Here is a 16,969-nt window from a genome sequence, read left to right as displayed (position 1 = left end):
TCGAGCCCGACGCCAAGGACGTTGGGGAGCGGGAGGGGGCGGAGCCAGGGCGTGAAGGTGCTGGAAGTGGCCTCGCGACCGGAGTGGGACGAGGAGCGAACGCCTGGGAGGAGCATGAGGAGGCAGACACACCCCCTTCCAGGCTTCGTGGGGCAAGGAGGAGAGCGTGGCCTCTAGGCCAGGTGCTTCAGGTGACTGAGGAGTGGCGTGGGGGTCCCAGCCTTAGGGACTGGATGGAAGATGTGGAAGTGGGAGACGTGAGCCCACACGTTGTCCATGCTCACTCCGACTGGCCCGTCTGCACGGAATTTACCAAATAATCTGAAGCTGCCTTCCAAGTGGGCAAATACTGCATAACAGAAAGAAATGAGAGGATTGGGAAATGGTTCCAGGTCATATACAATGGGCTCCTCAACCTTGTAGTGAAAATTACAGGTTTCACTAGAGTTCAGTGAAGTTTGGAAAACACCAAGGTAAACTGGTCTACTCAAGTGTTTTAAGAACCAGCCAATAATAGTGCGCGACCAAAATGTTATATGGGAAACAGAAGCCTTACATCAAAGCAAATTCAAATACAGTTTAATTCATTCCGAGACCAAGCTCCTTAAGGAGCTCGTTAAGGAGCTCGTTAACTCAAATTACTCTATCAACTCAATGCAAAAAATCGGCCGAGAGACAGCTGGTATCTCAAAAAACTCGTTAGTCGGGACACTCGTAAGTCAAGGCCCCACTGTAGAAGTTACCCAGAGCCAGGTCACGTTATCGTTTTATTCCTCCACTAATTGCTTCAGGTCAAGGTGCTGGTCCAAAGGACTGGCTATGTTCAGGGTAATACTAAAATCCAGTGCCAGTAGAGTCCACCACAAGAGTAGATAGACCCAGAATTTAGAGCAAGTTTGGCAAGCTCCTCTCCAAATTTACTGTGCTTCTAAAGAACAGGCAATCCACACGGCTGACTTGGTGGGTGCATTGAATCCACATTTATTCGACAATTGGTCTGCCGTGTTACATGTGTTCTACTTAAGCGAGGTGTGTAAGACCAAATAATGATTTGTAATATTTTTTTAGTAATAAAAAAATAAAAAATAAAAGCCCTGGCGGTTTTGGATAGAGCATCGTGGCTTCAATTCCCAGTCAGGGCATGTGCCCGGGTTGCAGGTTCAATCACCAAGCACGTTAGGGGGGCAACCAATCGATGTGTCTCCAGTTGTAAAGAATGAAATGTTATGAGTAACAGGACACTCTCGTGAGAATAATTCATAACACAATAACGTAAGACTTTTTATTTTGACATTGCCCCTTCTGTTTTTCTTTTCGTGCTAAATACATAAAATTTTATTTGGCTGAGAGACCTAGGAAAAGCTTTGAAAAGAAGTGACATTTGAGCTAGTAATAAAAATATGCACTGCTTTTTGGCAATGGAAAAAGAGAGCTCTGATTCAACTTACATTATAATTGGAATAGATTTAGGAAGAGGATAAGGATGAGAAAGAAGATGGGGGTTTTATGGACTAGTCAAAGAAGAGAACAGTAATATTAATATTAGGCAATACAGGAGCAATTACAGGTTTTGTGGGAAAGGTATTTTCTTACTTAGAAATGCTAAATGTAAGGTGTCTGCAGGAGAGTGCATCATACTGGGCACTTTACCTTCAGTTACAACAGGGACACTGTTTCCACCCAACATAGGTCCAGTCCTTCTACCTGTGCTTCCTTAGGAACATTACACTATTGAATATTTTTTGTCACAAGTCAGTTCAAAGAACTGGAATCATCCATCAACTTTTAAGCTTTTTCAAGTCTCTGTCAGGTTTAAAAAAAAAATCCTCCTCTGATCCCACACCTATCTTCAGCTACTGCTTCTTCCTTTCCAAAAGATTGGCAGTGCCTTACTTTTTGCTCTTCACTCCACTATTATCTGGGTTCTATCCTATTATCAACTGTAATAGCTCTTGTGATGGTGACCAATGAACTTGTGCTATTTAATTGACATTTGTCAATCTTTCTTTTACAAAATCTCTCAGTAGCATTTAACATTGTTAACCCCTTGTTCCTTCTTTCAGTATTCTTTTACTTTAACTTTCTTACCATTTTAAATGTCCTTTCTGGCCATTCTTTCTTACTATCCTTAGCCAGCCCATCTTCCTTTTCCGCTATTACATTTTGAAATTTGTTAAGATTCAGTACTAGCCCCTTGTCTCTTTTCAGTTTATACTTTTTTCTTTTAATAATTTCAACCAGCCAGGCCAGCATGGCTTAGTGGTTGAGCATCAACGGATGAACCAGGAGGTCATGGTTCGATTCCCGGTCAGGGCATATGCCCAGGTTGTGGGCTGGATTCCCAGTAGGGAATATGCAGGAGGCAGCATATTGATGATTCTCTCTCATTGATGTTTCTATCTCTTTCTCCCTCTCTCTTCCTCTCTGAAATCAATAAAAATATATTGTAAAATAATAATAATTTCAACCATACTCATGACTTCCAGTGATTCTCAACCAGGGACAATTCTGCCCCCCGTGGTATATTGGCAATGTCTGGAAGCATTTTTTGTTGTCACAGCTGGAGGAAGAATGCTACTGGCATCTAGTGTGTAGAGGCCAAGGATATTGATAAGCATCCTACTTTGCATAGGACAGCCCCTAAAAACAAAGAATTATCTAGCCCAAAATAATACTACTGAAGTTGGGAAACCCTGAGTTACACCAATGATTCCCAAATGTATTATCTCCAGCAAAAATTTCTTCTTGAGCTTTAGACTTATACATTCTACCAAACACTGAATCTCAACTTGAAGAAGTTGGTATTATGTACTCATTAAAAGGCATCTGGAGCCAGATCACCTGAATTCAAATCCTAGGTTCCCCTTATTGACTATGTGAGCTTTGACAAGTCTTCCTGGTGCCCTGACCAGGAATCAAACCTGTGACCCTTCAGTGCTCTGGAGATGCTATAACCACTTAGCATTAGTGGCCAGGGCTAGCTTCGATTTCTGAGTCACTACTTGGAGGAGTATCTCAGGGAACCTAAGGAGCACTACATCAGGCTATGATATAAATAAGAAACTCTTATTGTGTTAAGGCATTAATATTTAGAGGGTATTATTTTCAGCACTTAGTATTAATAATTCTGACAAAATATTATGTAATGTATTGAAACACCTTAAATATACCATATACCACAATGAACTCATGAACTTCCCCGCACACTTAGACCTCTTCCAGTGTTGCATATCTCATTGAATGACTTCATCACCCATTCAGCTGAGCAATCTGGAAACCTAAATGCCATCCTTAGTTCCTTTTACAACTTCAGTATCATTTTTTTTAAATACTTGTTTTTATTGATTTCAGAGAGAAGAAAGGAGAGGGAAAGAGAGATAGAAACATCAGTGATGAGAGAGAATCATCAATCAGCTACCTCCCACATGCTCCCAAGCCCAAATGGGGATCCAGCCCAAAACCCAGGCATGTGATCTAACTGGGAATCAAACTGTGACCTCCTGGTTCATGGGTCAACACCCAACCACTGAGCAATACCACCCAAACACTTCAGTATCAGTATCATTTTAAATGAATTGCTATACCTTCTCAATTTTTTCTCCTTTATAACTTAAATCTTCTTTCCAATAGCACTTCAGTAAGCTCAGTCTGAATTCAAGTGAACTACTGCAAAATACTTCTTAACTGGATCCCTTGTTCACCCTTGCTCCTCTTCTGTCCATTCTCTACCCCACATCTAGAGTTATCTTGTTAAATATGATCATACCTCATTGTTGTAAGTCATTCAATGACATTCTGGTGGTCTTTGCTATGGACTGAATTGTGTTCCCTCCAAATTTATATGTCAGAGCCCTAGTCCCCAATATGATTATATCAGGAGATAGGGTCTTTAGGGGGTAATTAAGGTTAAATAAGGCCATAAAGATTGGACCCTAATTCACTAGGACTATAGCCTTATTTTTATAAAGGAAGAGATCTTTCTCTATCTTCCTTCCTCAGACGCCCTTGATGTGAAGATACAGTGAGAGGTGGTCATCTGCAAGCCGGGAGAGAGCCTTCACCAGAACCAGACCAGCCTCCAAAACTGTAAGAAAATTAATTTCTGTTATTTAAGCCACCCAGTCTATGGCATTTCATTATGGCAGCCTGATTCAATTAATATAGTCTAATTATAAAAATGAAATCATTAAGAATTAAGTGAACATCCCTACCAATTCTGCTTTATCTTATACCTCCCAGTCTCTAGTTCAAATCATAGCAACCCTTAGAGCTTTTCATTTTCTTGAATACATCTGATGTTTACCGCATGGCCTTTTCACATGTTTTTTGCTATACTTGGGGTATGATTTATTTAGTTGCCCCATCCTCATACTTCAGAGGTCACCTTAAACATCACGTTCTGACAATGCCTGTCTTGACTCTGATCCCACCTGACTTCTACCTCATATGCCTTCAGTGCTCATTTATTTACCTATAAAGTACTTTCTATGGCTTGTTATTATGCATTTATTTTTGTGATTATTTTGTTAATATTAACTTTCACTCTGGACTTAGAAACTCTCTCAGGTTAGAAAATATGTCTTCTTGTTCACCATCCACAGAGAATGGCACAATGCCTGGCACATACTGGACTCTCAATAAACATTTATTGAATGAATAAGATAATGAATGAGAGTTAAATAAGGAGCAATGAAGAGATGTTGGTGCACAGCTGGCATGACTCAGTGGTTAAGTATCGACCTATGAACCAGGAGGTCATGATTCGATTCCCAGTCAGGGCATATGCCCTGGTTGTAGGCTTGATCCCCAGTGTGGGGTGTGCAGGAGGTGGCCAATCAATGATTCTCATCATTGATGGTTCTCTCTCACCCTCTCCCTTCCTCCCTGAAATCAATAAAAATATATATTTTTTAAAAAGAGAGATATTAGCAAAACTAAGGAAGAACACATGAGATTGAATAGGATTACTGTGAGGAGGCCCTAATTTTAATGTAAAGACTAAGAGGAACTAAGAACTGAAATTAAGGGACACCTGAAAGAGAATTACCATTCATGTTTAGCATATAATAAGTATGCAGTACTTGAATGAAGGATGAAGGAGTGATAGAAGAAGAATAAATAATGTTCAAGAGTATAGAAAATAATTGCAATTCAGTTTTAGAGAAACCAATAATATATTTTCAAAAAGATGTTTGTGGTCAGAAAGGTTAGATGTTTTATGGAGATCAGAAGGATGAGAACTGAGAAAAGATAATTAATTGGACTTAGAATCTATGTAAATTAGCAGAAATAAAAGCAAGTAGTTAAACAATAAGTAGGAGGCAACAAGCGAGAAGCAGTGATTATGGACTATCTTTTTAAATGTTTAGAAGCTAAAGGATAAGTTGAGGAGATAGTAGTGAAATGATACCAGAGTCAAAGGAAATTTTTTCTAGGAGAGGTGAAATGAAGAATTTTTAAATTAAGAAGAAGAATGGTCAAGAAAATCAGCCAGAAGCTGAGGGGTCATTACTGTTGAATAACAAAGATCCAGAAAAGAGAGGTTGCCAAGAAGAAAATACACATGGATGATGAATTCAGATAGTTATTAGAGACCACTGTGACCATGATGAGGACATTACCTGTCTATATGGGCACATAGAAGAAAATAAATAGTACAAATAGCCTGCCTTAATAGATGGTGTCTGCGAGAAACCTGCCAGGACAAATTCTCTCAGCACTGTTGTTTGGTTTTCATCCATTTGACCTGGCTCCATCTAGGTCAAAGAAATTAAACAAGGGACATTAGTAATAAAAAATGGATGAGATTTTTAAAAATGAAGAAGGTTGGTAACAAAAAGATTGAAACAGAGAGAGAGAGGACAAATGGTCAGTAGACTCCCAGAAGAAGTAGATGTATATAGAAGGAAAAGTGAGAGTAGGAAGCTTGGACTTAGAATATAGGAAGGGCATATTTTGGGATAAATTATAAAAAGAATGAATAGATGGAGATTCCCAGTGATTCCACATTTGGTAATATGTCCAATGAAACCCAAAATACTCAAAATAATACATGCCCCCTATGTTCGTTGAGCATTATGCTAAGTGAAATAAGCCAGTCAGAGAGAAATACAATATGATATCATTCATATGTGGAATCTAATGAACAAACTGAACTAACCAGCAAAATAAAAATAAATCTATAGATAGAGAGCAAGCTGACAGCTATTGGGAGGGTTGATGGCTGGTGTGGTGTTGGTGAAGGGATTGAGCCAAAAAGAGAAAAAGAAAAAACTCATGGAAAGAAATTTCAAATAAAAAGGAAGTTGAGGGAAGATAGGTCAAATGACCTCAAGTTCAGTAAAAGTAGGAGGCAAATCATCTGCTGGACAATGCTGAAAATTCTGGATCCAAATGGGAACTGAAAAAATATTATTTGGAGAATGTTTAATGGATGATATTTAAAACTTTAAACAAATTATATTTAGGCAATTTTTTAAAGTACAGAAGTTAGGAAAAGTTCCATTGGTGAAAGGAAAAGACCGGTAGCTTGAACAGTGCTCCCCAAGATTTCCAGAACCTAATCTCTGGAACCTGTGAATGTTACTTCATTTGGCGAAAATCACGTCTCACTTTGCAGATGTGATTGAGGATCTTAAGATGGGGAGATTACCCTTTATTATCTTGGTGGGCCCTGAACATCATCATTAAGTGTCCTTATCAGAGGGAGACAAAGGGATGTTAGACTACAGAAGAGGAGAAGGCAGAGTGATGCCTGAGCAGAGATTAGAATGAAGTAGGCATAAATTGAGGAATGTGGGCAGCCACTGAAAGCTGGGAGCTACCAGGCAAGGAAGGATTCTCCCCCAGAGCCTCCAGAAGGAACTAGACCTGACCTTGATTTTAGTCCTGTAAGAATCCTCTTGGACTTCTGACTTCCAAAACCAGGAGAGAATACATTTCTGTTATTTTAACCCACTATATTGGTGGTAATTTGTCAAGACAACAATGGGAAACTAATAAAGGGAAAAAACCTGTAAATTCAAGACAATATATGTAAGAGTTTCCGAAGTAATTACCTGGACACACTGTAAAAGTTGAATATATTTTAGGCGTAACTTCTCAACTGCCTCTATTTCTTGGTTTATCTTGGTTTTGTCCTTTTGCCTAAATATTCATTTTAGTTTCTGGTCCTACCTTGAGAGCACTCATGAAATGCTCATGAAATGCCCATATTGTTTAAGATAGTAAAGAAAGTATTTTAAAATTCCTTTTAATGAAAGACTATTTTAAAAAATCATAGATGACGTAGATATATGTATTTGTTTTTGTCCCAGTGAAAGCTCAGGAGTTCCTTACTTGAAGAGAGGATAAATGATGTTTTTACCCAGATGGAGACCAAAGACTTGTTCCATATGTTTCTTGTCTACCTTAGCCTTGAGATATTAAAGTAAAATGTCAGGTCAGCTCATGTACTTAATTGTTTTCACATAAATGCAGCTGGCACCTCTTAAGGTAACGTAAAATAAGCCAGTCGGAGAAAGATAAATATCACTCATTTGTGGAATATAATGAACAACATAAACTGATGAACAAAAATAGATCCAGAGACATAGAAGCATCGAACAGACTGTCAAACTTCAGAGGGAAAGTGGGAGGGGTAAGAATCAACCAAAGGACTTGTATGCATGCATATAAGCATAACCAATGGACACAGACACTAGGTGGCTGAGGGCATGTGCTGGGGGGTGGGGTGGCCAGGGAGAGGTCAATGGGAGATAAAGGAGATATATGTAATACTATATGTAATACTTTAAACAATAAAGAATTTTTTAAAAAAGTTTCAGCAACTCTGAACATTAATATTAGTGTGGACAAATTGGACTTATTTACCTTCCTTCAGTTTCAAAGAGTAACTGTCTATTTCAAGCCTACCCCTTATCTCCTGCCAAAGGAGTAGCAAACTAGATATGATTCCTTCCCACAGCCTGCTCTTCCAGCACCTGCCTTTATTCCTGGTTGAAAGAAACTTCCTGGCAGCTCATTGGCCAAAGAGTAAAGAAATGGTTGCTTAGCAACCAAGTCCTGACACCACCACCACCCATCCCCTCCACACACCAAAACTGTAAAGAAGCTGTAGGCCAGCCACATAGTTCTGCTTATGTTACAGTGAGGAGGAGCTGCTTAGAAGATGAAGCTCTTGTCCCTATTAATAGAGATATTAATAATTCTTGGGGTCACAATTAAAAGTAAGTTTTTCTGTCCTTTTTATTCTATGTGAGGCTCTTTTCCTTTAACAGTACTAAGGTTATTTAAATCAGAAGTAACCTCACTGTTTGCCCAATTAACACCATTTTTGAATATTCAGTAATGGTTGATAGTAATTATACTCTCATTTAGGATAATACTTGAGAAGGACATTTGTGTGAGTGTGTGTGTTAATCAGAGATAGAAGAGAGAGAGAGAGAGAGAGAGAGAGAGAGGAGAGAGAGTTGGGAGAACAGATTGAGCAAGTGTATGAGGAAAGCATTAAAGTCATTTTTATAGTACAGGGATATTTGTAATCGTTAAGTTTTATTAAATCTAAAATACCATGAAGATCTAGTTCCAGGACTGTAAAGGACAAATAAAGGACTCAAAGGGTGGTAAATTGTAATAAATTTATATTCATATAATCTTTTTGGATTTTTTTACAATAATAACTCTACTTTCCATGTTTCCTAACTAGTTATTGTCTTGCAATGGAAATTATTTTTCAATCTTGTTTCTGAGGCCATTTATTGGATTAACTTTTACCCAATCCTCAGATAAATTAATCACCATGAATTCAATTTAAGAAATATTTGCATTTAACCCAGGAAATAAAGGTTGGTATAATCTAAAAATTAATTAATGTAACACACCACATCAATAGAATAAAGGACAAAGACTACATGATCATCTCAATTGATGCAGAAAAAAGCTTTTGATAAAATTCAGCACCCCTTTGTTTAAACAAATAACACATAATAGACTGGGAATAGAAACTTCCTCAAACCTTATAAAGGGCATCCTCAAAAAACCACACCTAATATATTTAATGGTAAGAGATGAATGCTTTCCTCCTAAGATCAGGAATAAAACAAGTATGTCCACTCTTGACATTTCTATTTAACATTGGACTAGAGGTTCTAGCCAAGGCAATTAGATAAGAAATATAAATAAAAACCATCAATTGAAAAGAAAGAAGTAAACCTATCTCTATTCTCTAATGATATGATCTTATATTTAAAAATCCCAAGGAATCCACTAAAAAACTATAAAAACTAATAAGTTCAGCAGAGTCACAAGATAAAAGATCAATATATAAAAATTCATTTCTATATGATCTCAATGAACAAAACAAAAATGAAATTAACAATTCTATGTATAATAGCATCAAAAAGAATAATGTACTTAGGAATAACTTTAACAAAAGAAGTGCAAAGTTCATACACTAATGACTGCAAAATTGTTCAAAGAAGTTAAAACCCTTGCCCTAACAGGATTAGCTCAGTGGATAGAGCATCGGCCTGCGGACTGAAGGATTCCCCGGTTCGATTCTGGTCAAGGGCATGTACCTTGGTTGCGGGCACATTCCCAGCAGGGGGTGTGCAGGAAGCAGCTGATCGATGTTTCTCTCTCATTGATGTTTCTAACTCTCTATCCCTCTCCCTTCCTCTCTGTAAAAAATCAATAAAAATATTTTTTTTAAAAAAAGAAGTTAAAACCCCAATAAATGAAAATACTTCCCATGTTCATGGGTTGAAAAACTTAATATTCTCAATATGGTAATATTCTCCAAATGGATCTACAGATTTGATACATCCCTATCAAAATCCCAGTTGACTTCTTTGCAGATATTAACAAAATTGCAGGAAAATTCTTATGAAAATGAATGTTTTCCAATTTCAATACTTACTACAAAGGTACAATAATCAAGACAGTGTAGAGTTTGCATGAGGATATACATGTAGATCAGTGGAATATCATTGAGAGTTCAGAAACAAACCCTCACATTTATGATCAGTTGATTTTCTAGCAAGGATGCCAAGACAACTCAGTGGGAAAGGGAAAGAATAATCTCTTCAACAAAATAATGAGGACACCAGGAGAGCCAAGTGCAAAAGAATGAATTTGGATGCAAACCTCACACTATGTGCACAAATTAATTCAAATGGGTCAAAGATCTAAATATACTTGCTAAAGCTTGAAAAACTCTTAGAAGAAAACATAGGCATAAATCTTTGTATCCTTGGATTACATGTGCTACCAAAGAACAAGCAAAAAAAAAAAGAAAGAAAAAATAGATAAACTGGATATCATCAAAATTAAATACTTTTATGCTTCAAAGAACATTATCAAGAAACTGAAAAGATGACCCACTGAATGGGAGAAAATTTTTGCAAATCATATATCCCATAGGGTTTAATATTCAGAATATATAAATAACCCTTATAACTCATCAAAAAAAATGACAACCCAATTTTTTAAATGTGCAAGGGAACTGGACAGATATTTATTCAAAGAAGATATACAAGTGACTATCAAATGCATGAAAAGATACTCAAAATCATTGGTCATTTTAAAAATGAGAGTCAACACCACAATGAGATACCACATCACACCCATTAGATGGGTATAATTTAAAAAGTGGAAAATAACAAGCATTGGCAAGGATATGGAGAAATAGGAATGCTCATACATTGCTAATAAGAATGTAAAATGATACAGCCACTGTAGAAACAGTTTGGCAGTTCCTCAAAATGTTGACATAGGATAATCATATGACCCATCAATTCCACTGCTATGTATAAACCCAAGAGAAATGAAAGCATATGTTCAAACAGAAAACATGTACACAGATGTTTATTAAAAAACACACACACACACTAGAAGCCCAATGCACGAAATTCATGCAAGGGGCTCGGCCCCCACCCACCGCAGAGGCCGCCTCTGCCTCGGCCCCCACCACGGCAGCTTTGGAAGGCTGTCAGGTCCAATTAGCATATTATGCTTTTATTATTATTGATTATTCATTAGGGTTTAAAGGTTTAAGCAACCTAAATGTTCATCAATGAGTGAGTGGGTAAACAAATTATGGTATATATGTGCAATGGGATATTATTCAGCCATAAAAAGGAACAAAGTACTGATACATACTACAAGTTGGATGGACCTCAAGAACATTATAAGTGAAAGAAGCCAGATACAAAAGACCACATCCATAGAGAAGGAAAGCAGCTTAGTGCTTATCAAGGGTTGGAGAGAGGGGAATGGGGAGTTATTTAATGAGTACAGAGTATACTTCTGGGATAATGAAAAAGTTTTCAAACTAGAGAGAGATTGTGGTTGTACAACATTGTTAATGCACTAAATGTCACACTTAATTGTGCACTTTGGAATGGTTAATTATATGCTATGAATTTCACCTTATTTTTGTAAAAAATGGTGCAATACTTTGGAAAATAACCTGACAGTTTCTCAAAAGATTAAACATAGAATTACTGTGTGATCCAGAAATTCCACTGCTAGGTATATACCCAGGAAAATTGAAAACCTATTTTCATACAAAAACTTGTACACAAATGGCAGCCTTATAGGTAGTAGCCAGAAAGAAAGAGAAAACCAAATGTATACCAACTGATGAATGGATAAATAAAATTTGGTATATCTGTGCAATGGAATATTAGCAAAAAAAGAAACAGAGTACAATGGATGAGCATTAAAAACACTATACTGAGAAAAAAACTGCACATAAAAAGCCATATATTGTATGATTTCATGCATATGAAATATTCTGGATAAGCAAATCCAGAAGATAAAAATTTAATTACTGGTTACCTAGGACTCAGAGGTATAGGGGAATTGAGGAGATGATGACTAAGGGATTTCTTTGAAGGTAATGAAAATTTTCTAAAGTTGTGGTGATGATTGCACAAATTTGTGAATATCCTAAAAGTCATTGAGTTGTAGGGTTAAAAGACATATTTAATAAAAGTTATGTGCCAATGTATATTGGGGATACAAGGCCATCTAAGACATAGTCCTTATCCTCAAGTAGTTTAGAGTTTAGATGAGAAAAACAGGTAAACAAGTTTTATTAATTGTAAGGTTTTGTAGATATTATTAAAATAGAAGTATTGAGGTATTATAGGGCACAAATGAGGGAGTCAACAATTGATCAGAAAGACTTCATAAAAGAAATGGCATAAGTTGAATCTTGAAAGATTGGTGTTCACCAAGCAGAGAAAGGAGAACAAGAACATTTCAAACCGGATAAAGGTAACAAAGACACAGGACAAAAAAAGCATGATCTATAAATAAGCATATCAGTTTGCTGTGGCATAGGATATAAAAACACAGCAATTGATGAGGCTGGAGTGGTAGGCAGAGACAGGCTATGAAGTTTGGACTTTATCCTGTGAGCAATGGGGAGTTGTTTAAGGGTTCACTCATTGAAGAACATTATTAGAATTATGCTTTGACTTTGGCAGTAAAGAGGTGGACGGACTCTAGTTGTGTAACTCTGGTGACTATTGAATAGCCCAAATAAGAACAATGAGGACTTAAATTATAGCAATAGCAGTGAGGACTGAGAGGAGTAGATGGATAACAAGGCTAGAGAGAATAGTGTCATTAGAGTCCAGGGTCAGATTGTACCAAGAAGATTGGAATGGCCAGTAGTGCCAAATGCCAGAGAGAATGGGGAGGTAAGGGCCAACAAATGAGCACTGGATTTAATAGCTGGGGAATCTACATTTCCAGGACAGTTGTATTGGAGGAGCAGGAACAGAGCCTCATTTCAATTCATAGGAGTGAACAGGAGAGGAAAAAGTAGAGACAGTGATGATGATTACAGAGCTCTTCTTGGAATATGGTGATTTGCAGGATCAGACATGAGTTTTCAACAGATCATTTATTGATTGCAGGTCTACAGAGACCCAGGGAAGTGTAGAGAGGAACAGTTGCTTTTCAAGCTAGTGCTAAAAAAAAAACCCCTAAGATTCATACATAAAATCAGCCCTTAAACTCCACTCTTTTTTTCTCTCTCTGCCCCTCTACTCTAACACTCAGGGCAAAAAAAGAGTGTCCTTTTCCACTCAAATATACCTTACAAATTTGCATATTGCCTGTTCATTTTTTTTCAAATGCTCAATGTACTTTGATTTTACCTATATTAAAACACTTAGAGAAGGATGATGCAATTACTATATGATTATCTCTGACTCTGCATTCATCTAGAGAAAGTTTTTAGAAGTTTGTTTTTTGTTTGTTTTTTTGTTTGTTTGTTTGTTTTGTAAATTCTCAGAATAAAGTAGTTGATGATGATGGAAAGATGAATAATGTACCTCCAAAGTGTGGCTTAGAAAATGGAAGTAGAATTAATAGTGTGTTTTTTCTCTGTCACCCTACCAACTCAGCAGCTGACTGAAGGTAGTGTAAGGTAATATAACTGAAGCAGTGCAAAGGTATTGCCAGGAGTTCTGGCTCTAGATCATCCAAGGTTTCTCTATCCTGTCTTTCTCTTTCTAGCAGTAATTCCTCACTATCATACACTTCTATAATTAGAAAAAAAATAAATTTAATTTAAAGAAAATTTATAACAACTCTCTCCCCTGACACTCATCCACCTGGCAACTCTCTTTCTTGGCAGAAACACACACACACACACACACACACACACACACACACACACACACAAAACCACAAGTAGCTCACCAGTCTCATACTAATCATAGGTCAAGAAGCAATTCCCTAGCAATCATGTTTAGGTCACTGTCATGTTCAGAGAGGGGCCACACAAAGGCCATGTCCTGGACATGTTGCAGAGGATGCTGAGCCTAAGCAATACAGGCAATCAATACCCTACTTCAGAAATGTTCTTGCTATTACCATTGCTGTTTTGAATAACTTGCGAAATCAAGGAATTCTAAGTTACCTTTGCTTTTTTTAACCTTATACCTCCAAAAAAGGAAAGAATAAATTGCAAGTGTCCAGCCACAAAAATCCTATGCAATCAGATGCCAAGTTCCCTTTTGTTTTGTCTCTGCTACACACATTTTTTTTTTCAACCCATTCAAATTATTAGCTACTCAGTATACTTACCTAATTCACTTCCAGGTCTTTCTTAGTATGTTCTGCAGATGGACTGTCTGCCATGAAGGGCTGCCATCCCATCTTCTTCCCTATCACCACCATAAATCTACAGCATAACATCCTGCTTATATTTTAAGGTCCATCACAAGTTCTACATACTCCAAAACTTTCCCAAGACCTTTCTCATGGCACATTGTGCCTTTATTTTCTTATGCATCATAGTCTCATAATTTAGTTTATTTTAACTCCCTCACTAGATTGTTAACTACCTGAATGCAGAGACTGTGTTTTACTTACTTTTTCTATTTCCTATATTCATTGCTGAACTTGACACATAGTAGATGCTTAATTAGCACTTATAAAATAGACTAATAAATAACATCTGTGTAATACTTTAAAATTTTTAAAATATATTTCGCAAATCTATGGAGTAGGTCATGCAGACATTTTTATTATTCTAAATGTAAAGATTTTCAAAACCCTGAAGTATAGAATTTAGTAAGACCTGAATCCTCTAATGCAGTGGTCCTCAACCTTCTGGCCCTTTAAATACAGTTCCTCATGTTGTGACCCAACCATAAAATTATTTTCTTTGCTACTTCATAACTGTAATGTTGCTACTGTTATGAATTGTAATGTAAATATCTGATATGCAGGATGGTCTTAGGCGACCCCTGTGAAAGGGTCGTTCGACCGCCAAAGGGGTCACGACCCACAGGTTGAGAACCACTGCTGTAATGGGAAACAAGGGTTGTTTTTTGCTTTTTTTTTTTTTACTCCATATCACCTGTTTGTTATTCTAAGTCTGTAATTCTCCCAAGTGAATTGCTCTGTGTATTTACCGCATAATCATATTTACTTGCCTCAGGCCATTTCTACATGGTATCAAACAGCCAGATGTAAAATAAAAAATTTAATCAATCTAAATATTTTAAAATGTAGTATTCATATGTATGCTTTCATATAGAACAGTGGTTCTAGAAGGATGAGGCCCAGAAATCATGATTTTAAAAATATTCCCAGGTGATTCTAATGTGCAGCCAAGGTTGAGAACCACTGATACAGAACAAATGGCTAAGTAATTGATTTATTTACTTTTCTACCAGGTGTTTTGGTAGTATGATGATTACATAAACTCCAACAGTGGCATTTTATTAGTTTTTCATTGATTTTGTGATTTTACTGGCATTTGCAATTTATTTACTGTATCTATAATCTAATTTTTATAGTTTATCAGCCAATGAGATGTGGTAGGCAAGAAAAACTTGTTTTTTTAAAGATTTCTTTTTAACTCTGCCCCCACAACCTTGGATCCAAGGCTACAGTGCTGGGATTGAAGATAATTATTCCCAGATCAGAAAGAGTGATGTACATCCTTCTGTTTCCCTGATAGAAGAGATTTTTTTTCTAAAATAAAAAAAAGCATTGCCTTACTGATATGGCTCAGTGGTTGAGCATCAGCCTATGACCCAGGAGGTCATGATTTGATTCATGGTCAGGGCACATGTAAGTTGTGGGCTCAAACCCCAGTGGGGGATGTGCAGGAGGCAGCCAATCAATGATTCTCTCTCATCGTTGTTGTTTCTATCTCTTTCTCCCTCTCCCTTCCTCTCTGAAATCAATAAAAAAATATTTTTTTAAAGCATCAAGATTCATCAGTTCTGGAGAACAAGTGGGAAGGCCCTTGATGAAAAAGAAATTAGAAATACTTAAAGGACAAAATAAGAGATGGGAATGAACTGAAAGAATAAAATTTTTGCCCCAATGTGCAAGAGTATATGGCTAGTCAGTTGTTGGGTGCACAGGTCTTTTATCCTGTTCGACTATGCCAACTGTTGTGTTTGAGTCCCTCTGCCAGGGACTGGACCTCCTTGGTTGCTGGGTTTCAGATGGAAAAGACATGAGAAGTTGTGGGTATATAAGAGAGTCTTTATTGTAGCCCAAGTAGCTGTTGCTACTAAGGAGCATTAGACAAAGCAATCCAGTAAAGCAGTCCTTGCTAATACAGTAACAAACACGAGAGCCATCCTAGCAAAAACAGTCATCACTAGCTGGTCAGTAATTATCCTCCCCACAACATAGCCCCACACATAGAAGCTATACAGGAGCCATCCTAGTAAAACAACCATCACCGGCTGGTCAGTAATACATCTTCCCTACAATGCAGCCCCCAACATAGGATCTACACAGGAGCCAACCACAGGCTGGTCAGTGGCAACTTATATACAAGCTCAGACAAGCTCAAACAAAAGAGGCTTCATGCCAAATAGTAACCTCAGTATTTGGGCGACAGAAAGGCACACCTGGGCAGTGTATAGCTTGCTTCATCCTTGTACCTGCCTATGGCAACTTGGCCTTGAACACCCTGATTAGGATTCCTATGCTCAGAGTGGCCTTGAACATACGGCATACACTAACTGATTAGGGTTCCCACAGATGCAGTAGAGGTACTATAAAACCAAAGATTTGTTAGTATACAGAAGTGGGCAAAAGTAGGTTTATTATTGTAGTACAAATAAAGAATACAATAATTACTAAATAATACTACAAGAATAAGCTGTTTTGTGTGCTCACAACCATAAACCTACTTTTGCCCCCATATACTAAACTGTGTCATTGCCTTTTATATTTTCTTTGTTCTTCCTTGAGATAATAAGCTTTATTTTGAAAATGCCAGACTGTCGTAGATATGCTAAGAGCAACCAAGAGAAAGAATTGGAAGTGAAAGGTGGCTGCAGCAGATATGAGCACAGGTAGTTGTAGTTCACTGGGGGCCATTGTTGTAACAATCCACAACCGTCTGCCCTCAGGTTAACTTTTCATTTTTCATTTTGAGCTCTCAATCTCTTTTAATCCAAGCTAGTAGCATTTT

At 37.4% G+C, this 16,969-nt stretch overlaps 1 protein-coding gene across 1 annotated transcript in view; it reads left to right on the top strand.

Annotated features, from left to right (window-relative positions):
* The first annotated feature begins 8,089 nt into the window (after positions 1-8,089).
* Positions 8,090-16,969, top strand: part of SEL1L2 (sel-1 suppressor of lin-12-like 2 (C. elegans)) — a 103,166-nt gene continuing 94,286 nt past the window's right edge. The window contains exon 1 of the mRNA XM_005860574.2: positions 8,090-8,228. Within this exon, the coding sequence (XP_005860636.2) occupies positions 8,171-8,228 (58 nt within the window). The 5' untranslated portion in view covers positions 8,090-8,170. The remainder of the gene's footprint in view (positions 8,229-16,969) is intronic.

Source organism: Myotis brandtii, unplaced genomic scaffold, assembly GCF_000412655.1.
Source record: "Myotis brandtii unplaced genomic scaffold, ASM41265v1 scaffold137, whole genome shotgun sequence".
Lineage (NCBI taxonomy): Eukaryota > Metazoa > Chordata > Mammalia > Chiroptera > Vespertilionidae > Myotis > Myotis brandtii.
The sequence above is the reverse complement of the archived record's forward strand: the minus strand, read 5'-3'. Positions and strand labels throughout refer to the sequence as shown.